The 15,826-nt window shown below is 42.4% G+C and overlaps 1 protein-coding gene across 5 annotated transcripts in view; it reads left to right on the top strand.

The window, feature by feature from the left end:
• The window catches only part of LOC129863837 (trafficking protein particle complex subunit 13-like), a 34,343-nt gene that overhangs the window by 14,485 nt on the left and 4,032 nt on the right, over window positions 1-15,826 (top strand). For 4 of the 5 annotated variants that reach the window (XM_055936155.1, XM_055936153.1, XM_055936150.1 and 1 more), the window contains 7 exons: window positions 10,359-10,458; window positions 12,407-12,491; window positions 12,612-12,739; window positions 12,940-13,012; window positions 13,473-13,517; window positions 13,901-13,918; window positions 15,613-15,746. In XM_055936155.1, the coding sequence (XP_055792130.1) occupies window positions 10,359-10,458; window positions 12,407-12,491; window positions 12,612-12,739; window positions 12,940-13,012; window positions 13,473-13,517; window positions 13,901-13,918; window positions 15,613-15,746 (583 nt within the window). The remainder of the gene's footprint in view (window positions 1-10,358; window positions 10,459-12,406; window positions 12,492-12,611; window positions 12,740-12,939; window positions 13,013-13,472; window positions 13,518-13,900; window positions 13,919-15,612; window positions 15,747-15,826) is intronic. The other variant, XM_055936152.1, reaches the window with a different exon arrangement.

Raw genomic sequence — 15,826 nt, 5'->3', positions numbered from 1 at the left:
GTGGGTGCAATTGTAACCTATGCCATCTACCTGAAATATGCCCTTTTTTCTAACAAAACCTATCCCATACCATAAATATGTTATTAGACTGTCATCTGATGAGTTTTTTTCTTGGTTAGGGGCTATAAATATCTTAGTTTAGCCGAATTGATGATAGCTACTGGTGTTGGTGGACAAATAAAAGATGGTGGATTATGCTAATGTGTTTTTAGGTAATAGATGTACATCTTTACATATTGTGTCTTCCCTGTAAAACATTTTAAAAATCGGACATGTTGGCTGGATTCACAAGATCTGTGTCTTTCATTAGCTGTATTGGACTTTAATGTGTGAAAGTTAAATATTTAAAAAAAATATTTTTTTTGAATTTCGCGGCACTGGTTTTTCAGTGGGGGTGGGGGGGGGAGTGCCGCTAGCGAGGCTATTTTTTTCAAACAGAAATTTGCATCCTGTAGCACAAACTCAAAAAGGTTCTGGGACACTGTAAAGTCCATGGCGAATAAGAGCACCTTCTCCCAGCTGCCCACTGCACTGAGTCTAGGAAACACTGTCACCACCGATAAATCCACGATAATTGAGAATTTCAATAAGCATTTTTCTACGGCTGGCCATGCTTTCTACCTGGCTACCCCAACCCCGGTCAACTGCCCTGCACCCCCCACAGCAACTCGCCCAAGCCTCCCCATTTCGCCTTCACCCAAATCCAGATAGCTGATGTTCTGAAAGAGCGGCAAAATCTGGACCCCTACAAATCAGCCGGGCTTGACAATCTGGACCCTCTCTATCTACAATTATCTGCCGAAATCGTTGCAACCCCTATTACTAGCCTATTCAACCTCTCTTTCGTATTGTCTGAGATCCCTAAAGATTGGAAAGCTGCCGCGGTCATCCCCCTCTTCAAAGGGGGTGACACTCTAGACCCAAACTGCTACAGACCTATATCTATCCTACCCTGCCTTTTCTAAGGTCTTCGAAAGCCAAGTTAACAAACTGATCACCGACCATTTCGAATCCCACCGTACCTTCTCCGCTATGCAATCTGGCTTTCGAGCTGGTCATGTGTGCACCTCAGCCACGCTCAAGGTCCTAAACGATATCATAACTGCCATCGATAAGAGACAATACTGTGCAGCCGTATTCATCGACCTGGCCAAGGCTTTCGACTTTGTCAAGGCAGTCTCTATGGGGGTGCAACAGGGTTCAATTCTCGGGCCGACTCTCTTCTCTGTATACATCAATGATGTCGCTCTTGCTACTGATGATTCTCTGATCCACCTCTACGCTGACAACACCATTCTGTATACCTCTGGCCCTTCTTTGGACACTGTGCTAACTAACCTCCAGATGAGCTTCAATGCCATACAACTCCTTCCGTGGCCTCCAGCTGCTCTTAAATGCAAGTAAAACTAAATGCATGCTCTTTAATCGATCGCTGCCCACACCTGCCCGCCCGTCCAGCATCACTACTCTGGACGGTTCTGACCTAGAATATGTGGACAACTACAAATACCTAGGTGTCTGGTTAGACTGTAAACTCTCCTTCCAGACCCAGATTAAGCATCTCCAATCCAAAATTAAATCTAGAATCGGCTTCCTATTTCGTAACAAAGCATCCTTCACTCATGCTGCCAAACATACCTTTGTAAAACTGACTATCCTACCGATCCTTGACTTCGGCGATGTCATTTACAAAACAGCCCCTAACACTCTACTCAATAAATTGGATGCAGTCTATCACAGTGCCATCCGTTTTGTCACCAAAGCCCCATATACTACCCACCACTGCGACCTGTACGCTCTCATTGGCTGTCCCTCGCTTCATACTCGTTGCCACACCCACTGGCTCAAGGTCATCTACAAGTCTTTGCTAGGTAAAGCCCCGCCTTATCTCAGTTCACTGCTCACCATAGCAGTGCCCACCCGCAGCACGAGATCCAGCAGGTATATTTCACTTGTAACCCCCAAAGCCAAATCCTCCTTTGGCCGCCTTCCAGTTCTCTGCTGCCAATGACTGGAACGAACTGCAAAAATCGCTGAAGCTGGAGACTCATATCTCCCTCACTAACTTCAAGCACCAGCTGTCAGATCAGCTCACAGATCATTGCACTTGTACATAGCCTATCTGTAAATAGCTCATCCAACTACCTCATCCCTATACTTTATTTATTTGTTTATTTTGCTCCTTTGCACCCCAGTATCTCTACTTGTACAGAAGATGAACGTGCATCTCACTCCAATGTTTAATTGCTATATCGTAATTACCTCGCCACTATGGCCTATTTTATTGCTTTACCTCCCTTATCTTACCTCATTTGCACACACTGTATATATATATATTTGTTCCTACTCTATTATTGACTGTATGTTTGTTTATTCAATTTTTAACTCTGTTGTTGTATGTCTCGAACTGCTTTGCTTTATCTTGGCCAGGTCGCAGCTGTAAATGAGAACTTGTTCTCAACTAGCCTACGTGGTTAAATATAGGTGAAATAAATAAATAAAAATACGTATGTTAACCCTTTACACTTTTTGGAATTGGCCTATATGGACGTGACTGTTTCTTACAGAAGAAATATGAAATTCATAACCATGGTAGCAATTGAAAGGGAACAGTTTGGAGATTATGCAAAATTGATTAGACTGAAGCTGACGACACAACCGTTCACAAGACTGAATCCAAACATTACACTGATTTTATGTGCATTTTATATTTACTGTACTTTTCACTGCATTTGTTGTTAATTCAATTTGAAAATACTCTGGATCCTTTCAGTAGCATGATAAGAATATTCCTGGAAAATGTGTAGGTGCAACATAAGACAGGGTTTGGGTGAAAGGACTAACTGGTGTCTCCAAGTGGCCACACCTCTCCAAAGTGTGCACAATTCTTAAATCATTTCAATGCACTTTTATGACTCAACGATAAGGGGCTTTTCTGAGCTCTCCCAGCTGTGCTGTTGAGGAACTACAGCAAGCACACCAGGCATCACACAATTACTGTTGTTTACGCAACCCAAAAACGGCCCATTATAAATCACATTCAAGGTCAGGTGGACATCATTTGAAAGCTTGTTCTATTGTCAACATGACTAGCTAAGTTTTATAGATAATTGTATGATAGTGTTAGGTTTTCACAAGGCAATTCAGGTAAACAGATCGTCATTTTGTTCCGCATAGAGTGCATTCAGGTGCATGTGCTGCAGTTCATTTTCTTCACAGACAAACAGGCTCATTCTGTTCAGAACAACCCATGGTATGACGCCATGTCGTCTTGTAACTGTACGTCAAACGGTAATCATAAACATTGGTATTGCATGTGATATGAGTTTTATGATATGGAAATGTGGAGTATATATTTGGAGTCACGGGTGTTTGGCTTGCTTGTATGACATCACAGCAGTATTTATTATAATCCTCAACGTCTCATCTTTCAAAATACATTGAGTCCTTTTAATTTACAGCATTTCCCTCGCTCAGTCAAATGTTTTGCGAAAATTGCCTAAATAGCGGGAGGGATGGGGGGGGGGATCTTGTCGCACGCGGTGCTCAACTTCAAACCATACAGCATGAAGCCTGATGTCATGTATAGCGTATTACGGTACAGCCACTGCGTTACAATTTTAAGTGTTTATCATTGCCCAAATAGGGCATTTTCTACCTGTATATGGGTACGAGTGTAAAGGACTACCAACAGAACGTGTAAATCAGCTAGCTTTCCTTTTACTGGGGTTAAGCCTCTAGTTAAAATTCCAGGCATGACGACAATCAATCAATCAATCAAGTTTATTTTATATAGCCCTTCGTACATCAGCTAATGTCTCGAAGTGCTGTACAGAGACCCAGCCTAAAACCCCAAACAGCTAGAATGCAGGTGTAGAAGCACGGTGGCTAGGAAAAACTCCCTAGAAAGGCCAAAACTTAGGAAGAAACCTAGAGAGGAACCAGGCTATGAGGGGTGGCCAGTCCTCTTCTGGCTGTGCCGGGTGGAGATTATAACAGAACTATGCCAAGATGTTCAAAAATGTTCATAAGTGACAAGCATGGTCAAATAATAATCATGAATAATATTCAGTTGGCTTTTCATAGCCGATCATTAAGAGTTGAAAAACAACAGGTCTGGGACAGGTGGCGGTTCCATAACCGCAGGCAGAACCGCAGCAAGGCCAGGCGGACTGGGGACAGCAAGGAGCCACCACGCCCGGCAGTCCCGACGTATGGTCCCAGGGCTCAGGTCCTCCGAGAGAAAGAAAGAGAGAAGGAGAAAATTAGAGAGAGCCAAGATTTTCAAAATGTTCATAAATGACAAGCATGGTCAAATAATAATCAGGAATAAATCTGTTGGCTTTTCATAGCCGATCATTAAAAGTTGAAAACAGCAGGTCTGGGACAGGTATGGGTTCCGTAACCACAGGCAGAACCGTTGAAACTGGAATAGCAGCAAGGCCAGGCGGACTGGGGGCAGCAGGGAGTCGTCATGCCCGGTAGTCCTGACGTATGGTCCTAGGGCTCAGGTTCTCAGAGAGAGAAAGAAAGAGAGAACGAGAGAATTAGAGAAAGCATACTTAAATTCACACAGGACACTGGATAAGACAGGAGAAGTACTCCAGGTATAACCAACTGACCCTAGCCCCCCGACACAAACTACTGCAGCATAAATACTGGAGGCTGAGACAGGAGCGGTCAGGAGACACTGTGGCCCCATCCGAAGATACCCCCGGACAGGGCCAAATAGGAAGGATATAACCCCACCCACTTTGCCAAAGCACAGCCCCCGCACCACTGGAGGGATATCTTCAACCACCAACTTATAATCCTGAGACAAGGCAGAGTATAGCCAACAAAGATCTCCACCACAGCACAAACCAAGGGGGGGTGCCAACCCAGACAGGAAGATCACGTCAGTAACTCAACCCACTCAAGTGACGCACCCCTCCCAGGGACGGCATGAAAGAGCACCAGTAAGCCAGTGACTCAGCCCCTGAACAGGGTTAGAGGCAGAGAATCCCAGTGGAGAGAGGGGAACCGGCCAGGCAGAGACAGCAAGGGCGGTTCGTTGCTCCAGAGCCTTTCCGTTCACCTTCACACTCCTGGGCCAGACTACACTCAATCATATGACCTACTGAAGAGATAAGTCTTCAGTAAAGACTTAAAGGTTGAGACCGAGTCTGCGTCTCTCACATGGGTAGGCAGACTGTTCCATAAAAATGGAGATCTATAGGAGAAAGCCCTGCCTCCCGCTGTTTGCTTAGAAATTCTAGGGACAATTAGGAGGCCTGCGTCTTGTGACCGTAGCGTACGTATTGGTATGTACGGCAGGACCAACTCGGAAAGATAGGTAGGAGCAAGCCCATGTAACGCTTTGTAGGTTAACAGTAAAACCTTGAAATCAGCCCTTGCCTTAACAGGAAGCCAGTGTAGGGAAGCTAGCACTGGAGTAATATGATCAAATTTCTTGGTTCTAGTCAGGATTCTAGCAGCCGCATTTAGCACTAACTGAAGTTTATTTAGTGCTTTATCCGGGTAGCCGGAAAGTAGAGCATTGCAGTAGTCTAACCTAGAAGTAACAAATGCATGGATTAATTTTTCTGCATCATTTTTGGACAGAAAATGTCTGATTTTTGCAATGTTACGTAGATGGAAAAAAGCTGTCCTTGAAACAGTCTTGATATGTTCGTCAAAAGAGAGATCAGGGTCAAGAGTAACGCCGAGGTCCTTCACAGTTTTATTTGAGACGACTTTACAACCATCAAGATGAATTGTCAGATTTAACAGAAGATCTCTTTGTTTCTTGGGACCTAGAACAAGCATCTCTGTTTTTTCCGAGTTTAAAAGTAGAAAGTTTTCAGCCATCCACTTCCTTATGTCTGAAACACAGGCTTCTAGCGAGGGCAATTTTGGGGCTTCACCATGTTTCATTGAAATGTACAGCTGTGTGTCATCCGCATAGCAGTGAAAGTTAACATTATGTTTTCGAATAACATCCCCAAGAGGTAAAATATATAGTGAAAACAATAGTGGTCCTAAAACGGAACCTTGAGGAACACCGAAATGCACAGTTGATTTGTCAGAGGACAAACCATTCACAGAGACAAACTGATATCTTTCCGACAGGTAAGATCTAAACCAGGCCAGAACTGGTCCGTGTAGACCAATTTGGGTTTCCAGTCTCTCCAAAAGAATGTGGTGATCGATGGTGTCAAAGGCCGCACTAAGGTCTAGTAGCACGAGGACAGATGCAGAGCCTCGGTCTGACGCCACCAAAAGGTCATTTACCACCTTCACAAGTGCAGTCTCAGTGCTATGATGGGGTCTAAAACCAGACTGAAGCATTTCGTATGCATTGTTTGTCTTCAGAAAGGCAGCGAGTTGCTGCGCAACAGCTTTTTCTAAAATTTTTGAGAGGAATGGAAGATTCGATATAGGCCGATAGTTTTTTATATTTTCCGGGTCAAGGTTTGGCTTTTTCAAGAGAGGCTTTATCACTGCCACTTTTAGTGAGTTTGGTACACATCCGGTGGATAGAGAGCTGGTTATTATGTTCAACATAGGAGGGCCAAGCACAGGAAGCAGCTCTTTCAGCAGTTTAGTAGGAATAGGATCCAGTATGCAGCTTGAAGGTTTAGAGGCCATGATTATTTTCATCATTGTGTCAAGAGATATAGTACTAAAACACTTAAGTGTCTCTCCCGATCCCAGGCCTTGGCAGAGCTGTGCAGATCCAGGACAGCTAAGCCCTGGAGGAATACGCAGATTCAAAGAGGAGTCCGTAATTTGCTTTCTAATGGTCATGATCCTTTCCTCAAAGAAGTTCATGAATTTATTACTGCTGACGTCAGTAAAATGAATTGAGCCAATTCGTTCGTTAACCTCTAAAATTCTGTCGTTATTCACATTATGTGCAGGACAACAATCGTGTCCCCATGAGTAGGGCAGACGTATCACATCTCTCAGCTGAAATGACAGAACGTGAGACAGGTTGAATAGGATAATTCCTCAGCTCCCATGAAGCTAGGAAAGTGGCTACTGAGACCAGTTACAATCATAATCCAGAAGTAAACTCTGGGGTTATAAGGGACCCCGAAGGTGGTGCTACTCTCTACGGAATACAAAAGAAGGCAGCCAAACATCAATGCTGGCCTTCATTCGAACAATCCGGAATCATCAAACACCCAAGCCGCCCAGGGTACCAAGCGCCCCATCAGTCTGGAGTTAGGTCACCTGCAGAAAGAACGGCTGATATGGAGGATGTACACTACCGTTCAAAAGTTTGGGATCACTTCGAAATGTCCTTGTTTTTGAAAGAAAAGCATTTTTTTTGGTCCATTTTTAAAATAACATCAAATTGATCAGAAATACAGTGTAGACATCCTTAATGTTGTAAATGTAGCTGGAAAGGGCAGATTTTTTATGGAATATCTACATAGGCATACAGAGGCCCATTATCAGCAACCATCACCCCTGTTCCAATGGCACATTTTGTTAGCTAATCCAAGTTTATCATTTTAAAAGGCTAATTGATCATTAGAAAACCCTTTTGCAATTATGTTAGCACAGCTGAAAACGGTTGTACTGATTTAAAGAAGCAATAAAACTGGCTTTCTTTAGACTAGTTGAGTATCTGGAGTGTCAGCATTTGTGGGTTCGATTACAGGCTCAAAATGGCCAGAAACAAAGAACTTTCTTCTGAAACCCGTCAGTCTATTCCTGTTCTGAGAAATGAAGGCTATTCCATGCGAGAAATTGCCAAGAAACTGAAGATCTCGTACAACGCTCTGTACTACTCCCTTCACAGAACAGTGCAAACTGGCTCTAACCAGATTAGAAAGAGGAGTGGAAGGCCCCGGTGTACAACTGAGCAAGAGGACAAGTGCATTACAGTGTCTAGTTTGAGAAACCGATGCCTGAGAAACCGATGCCTCAAGTCCTCAACTGGCAGCTTCATTAAATAGTAGCTGCGAAACACCAGTCTCAACGTCAACAGTGAAGAGGCGACTCCGGGATGCTGGCCTTCTAGGCAGAGTTCCTCTGTCCAGTGTCTGTGTTCAGTTGCCCATCTTAATCTTTTATTTTTATTGGCCAGTCTGAGATATGGCCTTTTCTTTACTATTCTTGTCAGCTATTGACAAAGTGGATACTAGGAAATTTCAACGGAAAACCTCTGGAGGCAGATGAGAGAACAGGATCTTTCCTTGAAAAAAGCCCTGAAGTCTGGTCTGAATGATGACAGACGTATATTTACAGCACTGAGAAATAAGGCGGTAAGGAATATATATATAAAAAAAAAAGAGAGAAGACAAAAAAAGCAAAAGCAGAGTTATTTTTTAGAGGGATCAATGACGCAAAAGGAAATGGCAAACTAACAGGGGCTGAATAATCCTGAATTAAAGGTTAATGGGATTCTAATTCAAGACTCCGATTTCATATCCACCACTAACATTTATGTTTGACTGTCAGGGAACTGGCTCAAAGATTTTCAACCATAGATAGTAATAAACCAATATTCAGAATTCCTGAAGTCTCAGCGTCAGCAGTGGACAGTTATTAGCTTCTTCTGGAGCTCTAGAACAAAATATGGATTTGGTCTTGACACTGTATTCCCCTATTGTACATTTAGTTAATCTGTCCATCAAATATGGGTTCTTCCCCAGTGCTTGGAAATCTGCTGCAGTGATACCTGTTTTATATCTGGTGACCCAACACTGGTGGAAAATTACCAACCTATAAGCATTCTTCCAGTGCTATCAAAAGTAGTTGAAAGATGGATGGCTGATTATCTGACTGATCACCTCATTCAGGGCAACTTCATACATCAAATGCAATTTGGATACAGAACTTACCATTCTACCGAAACAGCCAATTGCTATTTTCTGGAGTGCATTAAATCTAAACTGAACATAGGTGCTGAGGTCGACGCAGTCTTTTTGCATTTTAAAAAGGTCTTTGATACTGTGAATCATGAGGTCCTCCTATCCAAACTATCCTCCCTTAATGGATAGTTATTAGTTGGATGTATTCCTATCTGACAAACAGAAGTCAAAGGCTGCGTTTGGGGGACACTGTCGGACTCTCTTTACTATAACATTGGGGTCCCACAAGGGTCAATATTAGGCCCCCTTCTCTTTACCATCTATATAAATGATCTTCCACTTGCTTGCCACAAGTTAACATGCAGACGATACAGTTCTGTATGTACACTCAAAAAATAGACAACTAGTTGTTAACAAGTTAACTGAAGCTATGGTACATGCTTCTACATGGATTACTAATTCTTGCCTGCATTTAAATATCGACAAGATTGTTTGTATGTACTTCTCTAAGAAATCCATTGATTCTTCCCAACGAGCTGTTCTTGTTCATGGGGAGAATCTGAAAGTTGTGTCTAACTTCAGGTATCTCGGTGTCATTTTGGACTCCTAACTCGACAATTTAAGAAATGTGAAGAAGGTGGTGAACACAGCCAAGTTTGGATTATCCAACTTCAGGTTTATAAGACCTTTCCTTCCTCAGCCTCGTGTTTAAGATCCTGCATGGTCTTGCCCCTCCACCTCTATGCCGGCATGTCATGCTCAAGGAAAGCACCTCCAGGATAACAAGGGCAGTAGCTAGAGGGGACTGCGTTGTCCCATTTTGACTCAGTAAAATCGGTCAATGCAATGCCCATGGACTTGAGAAACTGCACTGATTATTGTATTTTGAAATTGAAATTGAAAACATGGCTCAAATCTATCCAAACCTGTACACATGAGGTATCTGTGGTTCCTCATATGTAAGACAACAGGTGATGATGGTGTTGTTGTTAGACTGATATATTATTGGATGTACTGTATTCTGTATTATTTTAGTGAGTATTGTTATAGTGTGCTGTGTAAAGGCACTTACCTGTCCAGGGACTATGGGTGCACATTAGCTTCTGGCTAACCCCAGCACATTTACATGGATGTAGTGATATTGATGTTGATAAATATGCATTGTCCCCCGAAGATAATTCACAGTGTTTTTCATTTTGGAGGCCTGCCCCCTGCAATGTGAGCACTGGGCTGGTAACCCAATGCCACGGAACCCATAAATCACAGTGACACTCCTGGATAGGGACACTATTTATACCAGGGTGGAGAAATGAAATGAAGGCAGAGCCGTAAATCAAGATGAACGACTAGAACACTATATTTCAGAGACAGAAAATAAATTGTGATCATTTTTATGCCACCCAGCTCTCGTATCTTCCACACTGCTCCTCTGAAGGCAGCCTTTTACTCAGAGATTTAGAATATTGACGTTGATCATCAATATTTAATTGACAAAACTAACATGATGGGAAATATGCTGATACTTGACGTGTGTGTGCGTGCATTCTACAGGAGATATGTTCGGTCGGCTCATGAAGGAGGACCCATCCACTATTAAAGGATCAGAGGCTTTAATGCTGGGAGAGATGCTCACGCTACCTCAGAACTTTGGGTAATAAACACTACAACAACAGCCCTTTGAACCCTTTTACGTATATAGAACAGGATGAAACATCTAGAGAAGCACACACAACTAGCTTTTAACATTCAGTTTACACTGAATGTACAAAACATTTAGAACACCTTCCTAATACTGCCCTGAGAACAGCAATTTGTCGGGGGAATGGACTCTACAAGGTGTCGAAAGCGTTCCACAGAGATGCTGGCCCATGATGACTCCAATGCTTCTCACAGTTGTGCCAAGTTGGCTGGATGTCCTTTGGGTGGTGGACCATTCTGGAAACACATGGGGAAACTGTTGAGTGTGAAAAACCCAACAGCGTTGCAATTTCGTGACCCCTTGACTTTCTCCAATGACATCGCCCTTCTGCATCTGTGGTGAAAGGTAGCAGAGCTAGAGCGGTATTTGTCAAACCATGCGACATCCCAAAAATCGGTCTTCTCACAAAAACGTCTGTAGCGTCCAAACGGTTTGGCCTAGAAACCAATCGATTGAATGCTGAGACTCTCATGAACACAATGGTGTTCTCCATTTTTGATAGTGGAAGTATACAGTGCATTTGGAAAGTATTCAGACCCCTTGACCTTTTACACACTTTTTTACATTACAGCCTTATTTCTAAAATGTATCAATCTACACACAATAATACCCCATAATGACAAAGCAAAAAGGTTTTTTTTGTTGCTAATTTCTAAAAACTTTAACTGAAATATCACATTTACATAAGTATTCAGACCCTTTACTCAGTACTTTGTTGAAGCACCTTTGGCAACGATTACAGCCTTGAGTTTTCTCTCCAGAGATGTTCGATCGGGTTCAAGTCCCGGCTCTGGCTGGGCCACTCGAGGACATTCAGAGACTTGTCCCAAAGCCACTCCTGCGTTGTCTTGGCTGTGTGCTTAGGGTCGTTGTCTTGTTGGAAGATGAACCTTCGCCTCAGTCTGTGTTTCTGAGTGCTCTGGAGCAGGTTTTCATCGAGGATCTCTCTCTACTTTGCTCTGTTCATCTTTCCCTCAAACCTGACTAGTCTCCCAGTCCCTGCCTCTGAAAAACATCCCCATAACATGATGTTGACACCACCATGCTTCCTCCAGACATGACGCTTGGCATTCAGGCCAAAGAGTTGAATCTTGGTTTCATCAGACCAGAGAATCTTGTTTCTCATTGTCTGAGAGTCCTTTAGGTGTATTTTAAGTAAACTCCAAGTGGGCTGTCATGTGCCTTTTACTGAGGAGTGGCTTCCATCTGGCCACTCTACCAGACACGCCTGATTGGTGGAGTGCTGCAGAGATGGTTGTCCTTCTGGAAGGTTCTCCCATCTCCACAGAGGAACTCTGGAGCTTTGTCAGAGTGACAATTGGGTTCTTGGTCAACTCCCTGACCAAGGACCTTCTCCCCCAATTGCTCAGTTTGGCAGGGCGGCCAGCTCTAGGAAGAGTCATGGTGGTTCCAAACTTCTTCCATTTAAGAATGATGGAGGCCACTGTGTTCTTGGGGACCTTCAATGCTGTAATCAAGTTGTGGAAACATCTAAAGGATGATCAATGGAAACAGGATTTACCTGAGCTCAATTTTTAGTTTCATAGCAAAGGGTCTGAAAATTTATGTAAATAAGGTATTTCTGTTTTATTTTTAATACATTTGCACACACACAAACAAAACTGTTTTCACTTGGTCATTATGCAGTATTGTGTGTAGATTGATGAGGAAACAAATGTATTTAATCCATTTTAGACTAAGGCTGTAACGTAATAAAATATGAAAAAAGTCAAGGGGTCTGAATACTTTCCGAATGCACTGTATATGAAGATATATACCATACATGAATCATTTTCACTGAAAAGAAAAGTGTTGTTTCTGGTCTTCAGTGGGCATTGTTTTTGTGTGTAGTCCGTTGTCTTTGTGTGTGACACTTGCGTAATAACTTTCCTCTGCACAGAAATATCTTCCTTGGCGAGACCTTCTCGAGTTACATTAGTGTGCACAATGACAGCAGCCAGTTGGTCAAGGACATACTAGTAAAGGTACAATACAGATTTACATCAATCCAATGGAAACATCTTTCATCTCTGATGAATCCACTTGTCCTATTCACACTCCTTTTAAGTGAAATCCCTCTTTTTTTTTTTTGTCATGTCTTACAGGCAGACCTGCAGACAAGCTCTCAGAGGTTAAACCTATCAGCGTCCAACAACGCCGTCACAGAGCTGAAGCCTGAGTCCTGCATTGATGATGTCATCCACCATGAAGTCAAAGAGATTGGGACTCACATGTACGTTTTCTTTTCTGACATGGAGTCAATCTGGAATGACACCCTATTCCCCATAAAGTACCAAGCTTTTGATCAGTGCTCTATATAATTCTGGGAAAAGGGTGTCACTCGATGGGGCAGATGTACATCAACACATCTGCAAAGATGCATAGGAGTTAATTTGAGTGCTAAAATGCAAAGAATTTGTGTCTCTACTCCAGCTTGGTTTGTGCAGTCAGTTATACCACACAGGCCGGAGAGAAGCTGTACTTCAGGAAGTTCTTCAAATTTCAGGTGAGCTTCAAAGCATCCTTTATTTGAACTCTGCCATTCCCCCTCACTGAGTTATATTGGAAGAGCAGACCTCAACCCTGAACAATGTCACTATTCCACGTCTGCTAAGTACCTAAAATGTCAATGTAAAAAGGCAATAGCACACAAGTTTTGGCTTTCGACTACCGAACAATCTCACTACCTACTATCCTCAGTCTCAGACGGGGATCTACTCTGAGTCACACAATGAAACTAAATCCAACTTGTCCAGTAATACTTTTTTGTATAAGATATACCGACTGTTTTAAATCAAATTTGTTGGCTCATGGATTTAAGTATTTTTCTGTTACCAGAGATAAATGGCTATATTTTCTAATGTTGTGAAGGAAGATTTTTTTTTTATGGCTGTTGAATGGAGGAATCGTTTGAGAAATCATTTGAGACATTTGCATCATTTAACTTGCAATGTATTCTCAATCAGGTTCTGAAGCCGCTTGACGTCAAAACCAAGTTCTACAATGCAGAGGTATGTTTGTTTCTCTCTTTCTACCAGCTGCACTGTTTTATTACCTGTACCAAAACAATGACAAATACAGTTACCAGCTTATTCAACTTTCCACCGTTGTCAACATACTTTAGCTATCTTCACTCATACATAGTCACATCTTTTCTCCATAAATTTCCACTATCAATTCAGCAATTGGTTTTTAATTTGACATAAAAATTGTTTGCTGTATGTCATGTTTCATTCCATGGTCAGGCATTTTCCATTGGTGACACATATAGTAAAATTTGCTTATTTTCTCTCATAGTACTGTTTCATTCGCTAGAGCATCAGAAGTATTGTCACTTTCATTTGACATGTAACCTTCATTTGTTTGTCTCTTGTGTTTTTATTTTCCCCATTAGAGTGACCTCAGTTCCGTGGTAATAGTTTTTTTCTGTTTTCACTGCTCTTAACCCTCGCTTTCTTAATCATTTTTGTTGCAGCAATGTCTGTCTCTCTTTTTCTGTAGCCAATGTGCAAGAGCAAAGGCAAAATAATTAAAAAGCATGCATGGACGTTAACACGCTATTGTGGGGAATAAAAGTCTGTAGAAAACTCAATGGTGCATTAGCCTGGCTGGTGCGAGGGAGAGCTGTGACACACTGCTCTGAACAAGAGGTCGTTGATGGTACAATATTTGCACAGAAATTGGCTTGAGCTTTGATTGGGTCTCAAGTTTTTCTTTTTTTTCTGGGGGGTTGAGACCTTTAGTTGTTTGGATTTGAAAATCCAACAGTTGTATTGGAAGGGGGCAGTGATCGGGAGCTGTGTGAGGCTGTCCATGTGGGTGTTTGAGTGAGAAAGACATGGAGGAGAACCAATCAGTAAAAAAGCACAGGCCCCTTCAATATCAACGCATCATGCCGACAACATTAAATAACCTTTCCAGACTGTGAAGTCGGGAAGATTTCAAGTTTGGCTTCAGCCGGACTAGAAAGTGATTATTTTTCGCAAGGAAATCAGAGGTATCATGCTGCATTAATAAAGGTCCATGAAATGCTTTTTCCACTGTTTTGCCGTTGCTCTGACTTTTCCTCTTCAATGCTTTTTCCCTCTTGCTAACTCATCTCTCACAGGACTTTCGCAGCCCTAGACAAAATTGGTGTAGGGCTGTGAAGTGGCACCCTATTCCCTATATAGTTCACTACTTAGGGCTCTGGTCAAAAGTAGTGCACTATAGTGAATAGGGTGCTATTTCAGACCAAGCCTGGGTCTGTATGATTGTAGTGGGGTTTCCATTTCTACAGTTCTTTTGAAGGATTGGATTCGGAATGTAGTTTTGGATGACATCTCTGATGTAAAGGGCTGTACGTTTTAATGATATTTGTGGAGTTGGTGATTTATGAATCTGATTTTGTAAATGTATATGTTTATTTCACTCTCTAACTGAAAGAAACTCTTTCAAGAGTCCAAATAAATCTGATCAAGTGAAACATTGTTCACATAAACCTATGGCCAAAAATAGCTGCACTACATTGGGTATAGGGTGCTATTTGAGATGTGTCAGATCTGAGGGTTTGGGTGGATGACGGGTCAGGCTCGGCATGGGAGATGGGAAGTAGAGGTGCTCTGCTCTGTAACAATAACCCCAATCTGTCAGTCTGGCAGAATGTTTCTGTCTGTGGTCCCTACTTAAGCACTAGCCTTTGGATTAAAGGCATGAACTAATCTCAGAGCACTCCTCTGTTCAGTTCAGTACTAATCCACTCCTCAAAGGTAAACTGAGCAGACTTTTGAACTCCATTTGGGCCCCACTGGTTGATTTTTATAGGACTGACAAAGAAACAAAAACCCTGTCTTACTGGGGTTCTAATAAGTAACATTTAAGACACATTCATACAGTACATGCCTAAGTTATACAGGTACTTTGTGGTGTTTTCTAGATTCTACCTGTATATATTACATGTTTGCAGAAAACTGTGACACACACTAGGCCTAAATTAAATCTACAATATCACCTTGACTGGCCAATATAAGTACATTGAAAGGGGATTGGAGTCAAAGTGCTGCCCAGTTAGATCCTTTGAGGTGTTCCTCTAGTTAGTATTGGTGTCTAACGTTAGCGCCGACCCAGACAGACGAGGTGTTCCTGGAGGCCCAGATCCAGAACATCACCACGTCGTCCATGTTCATGGAGAAAGTGTCCCTGGAGCCCTCCATGATGTACAACGTCGCCGAGCTCAACACCGTGGAGACAGAGGACGAAGGGTAAGGGAGACACACACACACAAACACACACATTTGTTTTGATTGTACAGTAAAAAGGCAGTACAATAAAGAAAAGGGGA

This window comes from Salvelinus fontinalis, chromosome 10 (genome assembly GCF_029448725.1).
Source record: "Salvelinus fontinalis isolate EN_2023a chromosome 10, ASM2944872v1, whole genome shotgun sequence".
NCBI classification, from domain to species: domain Eukaryota; kingdom Metazoa; phylum Chordata; class Actinopteri; order Salmoniformes; family Salmonidae; genus Salvelinus; species Salvelinus fontinalis.
This window is presented reverse-complemented; position numbering and strand designations above follow the sequence as displayed.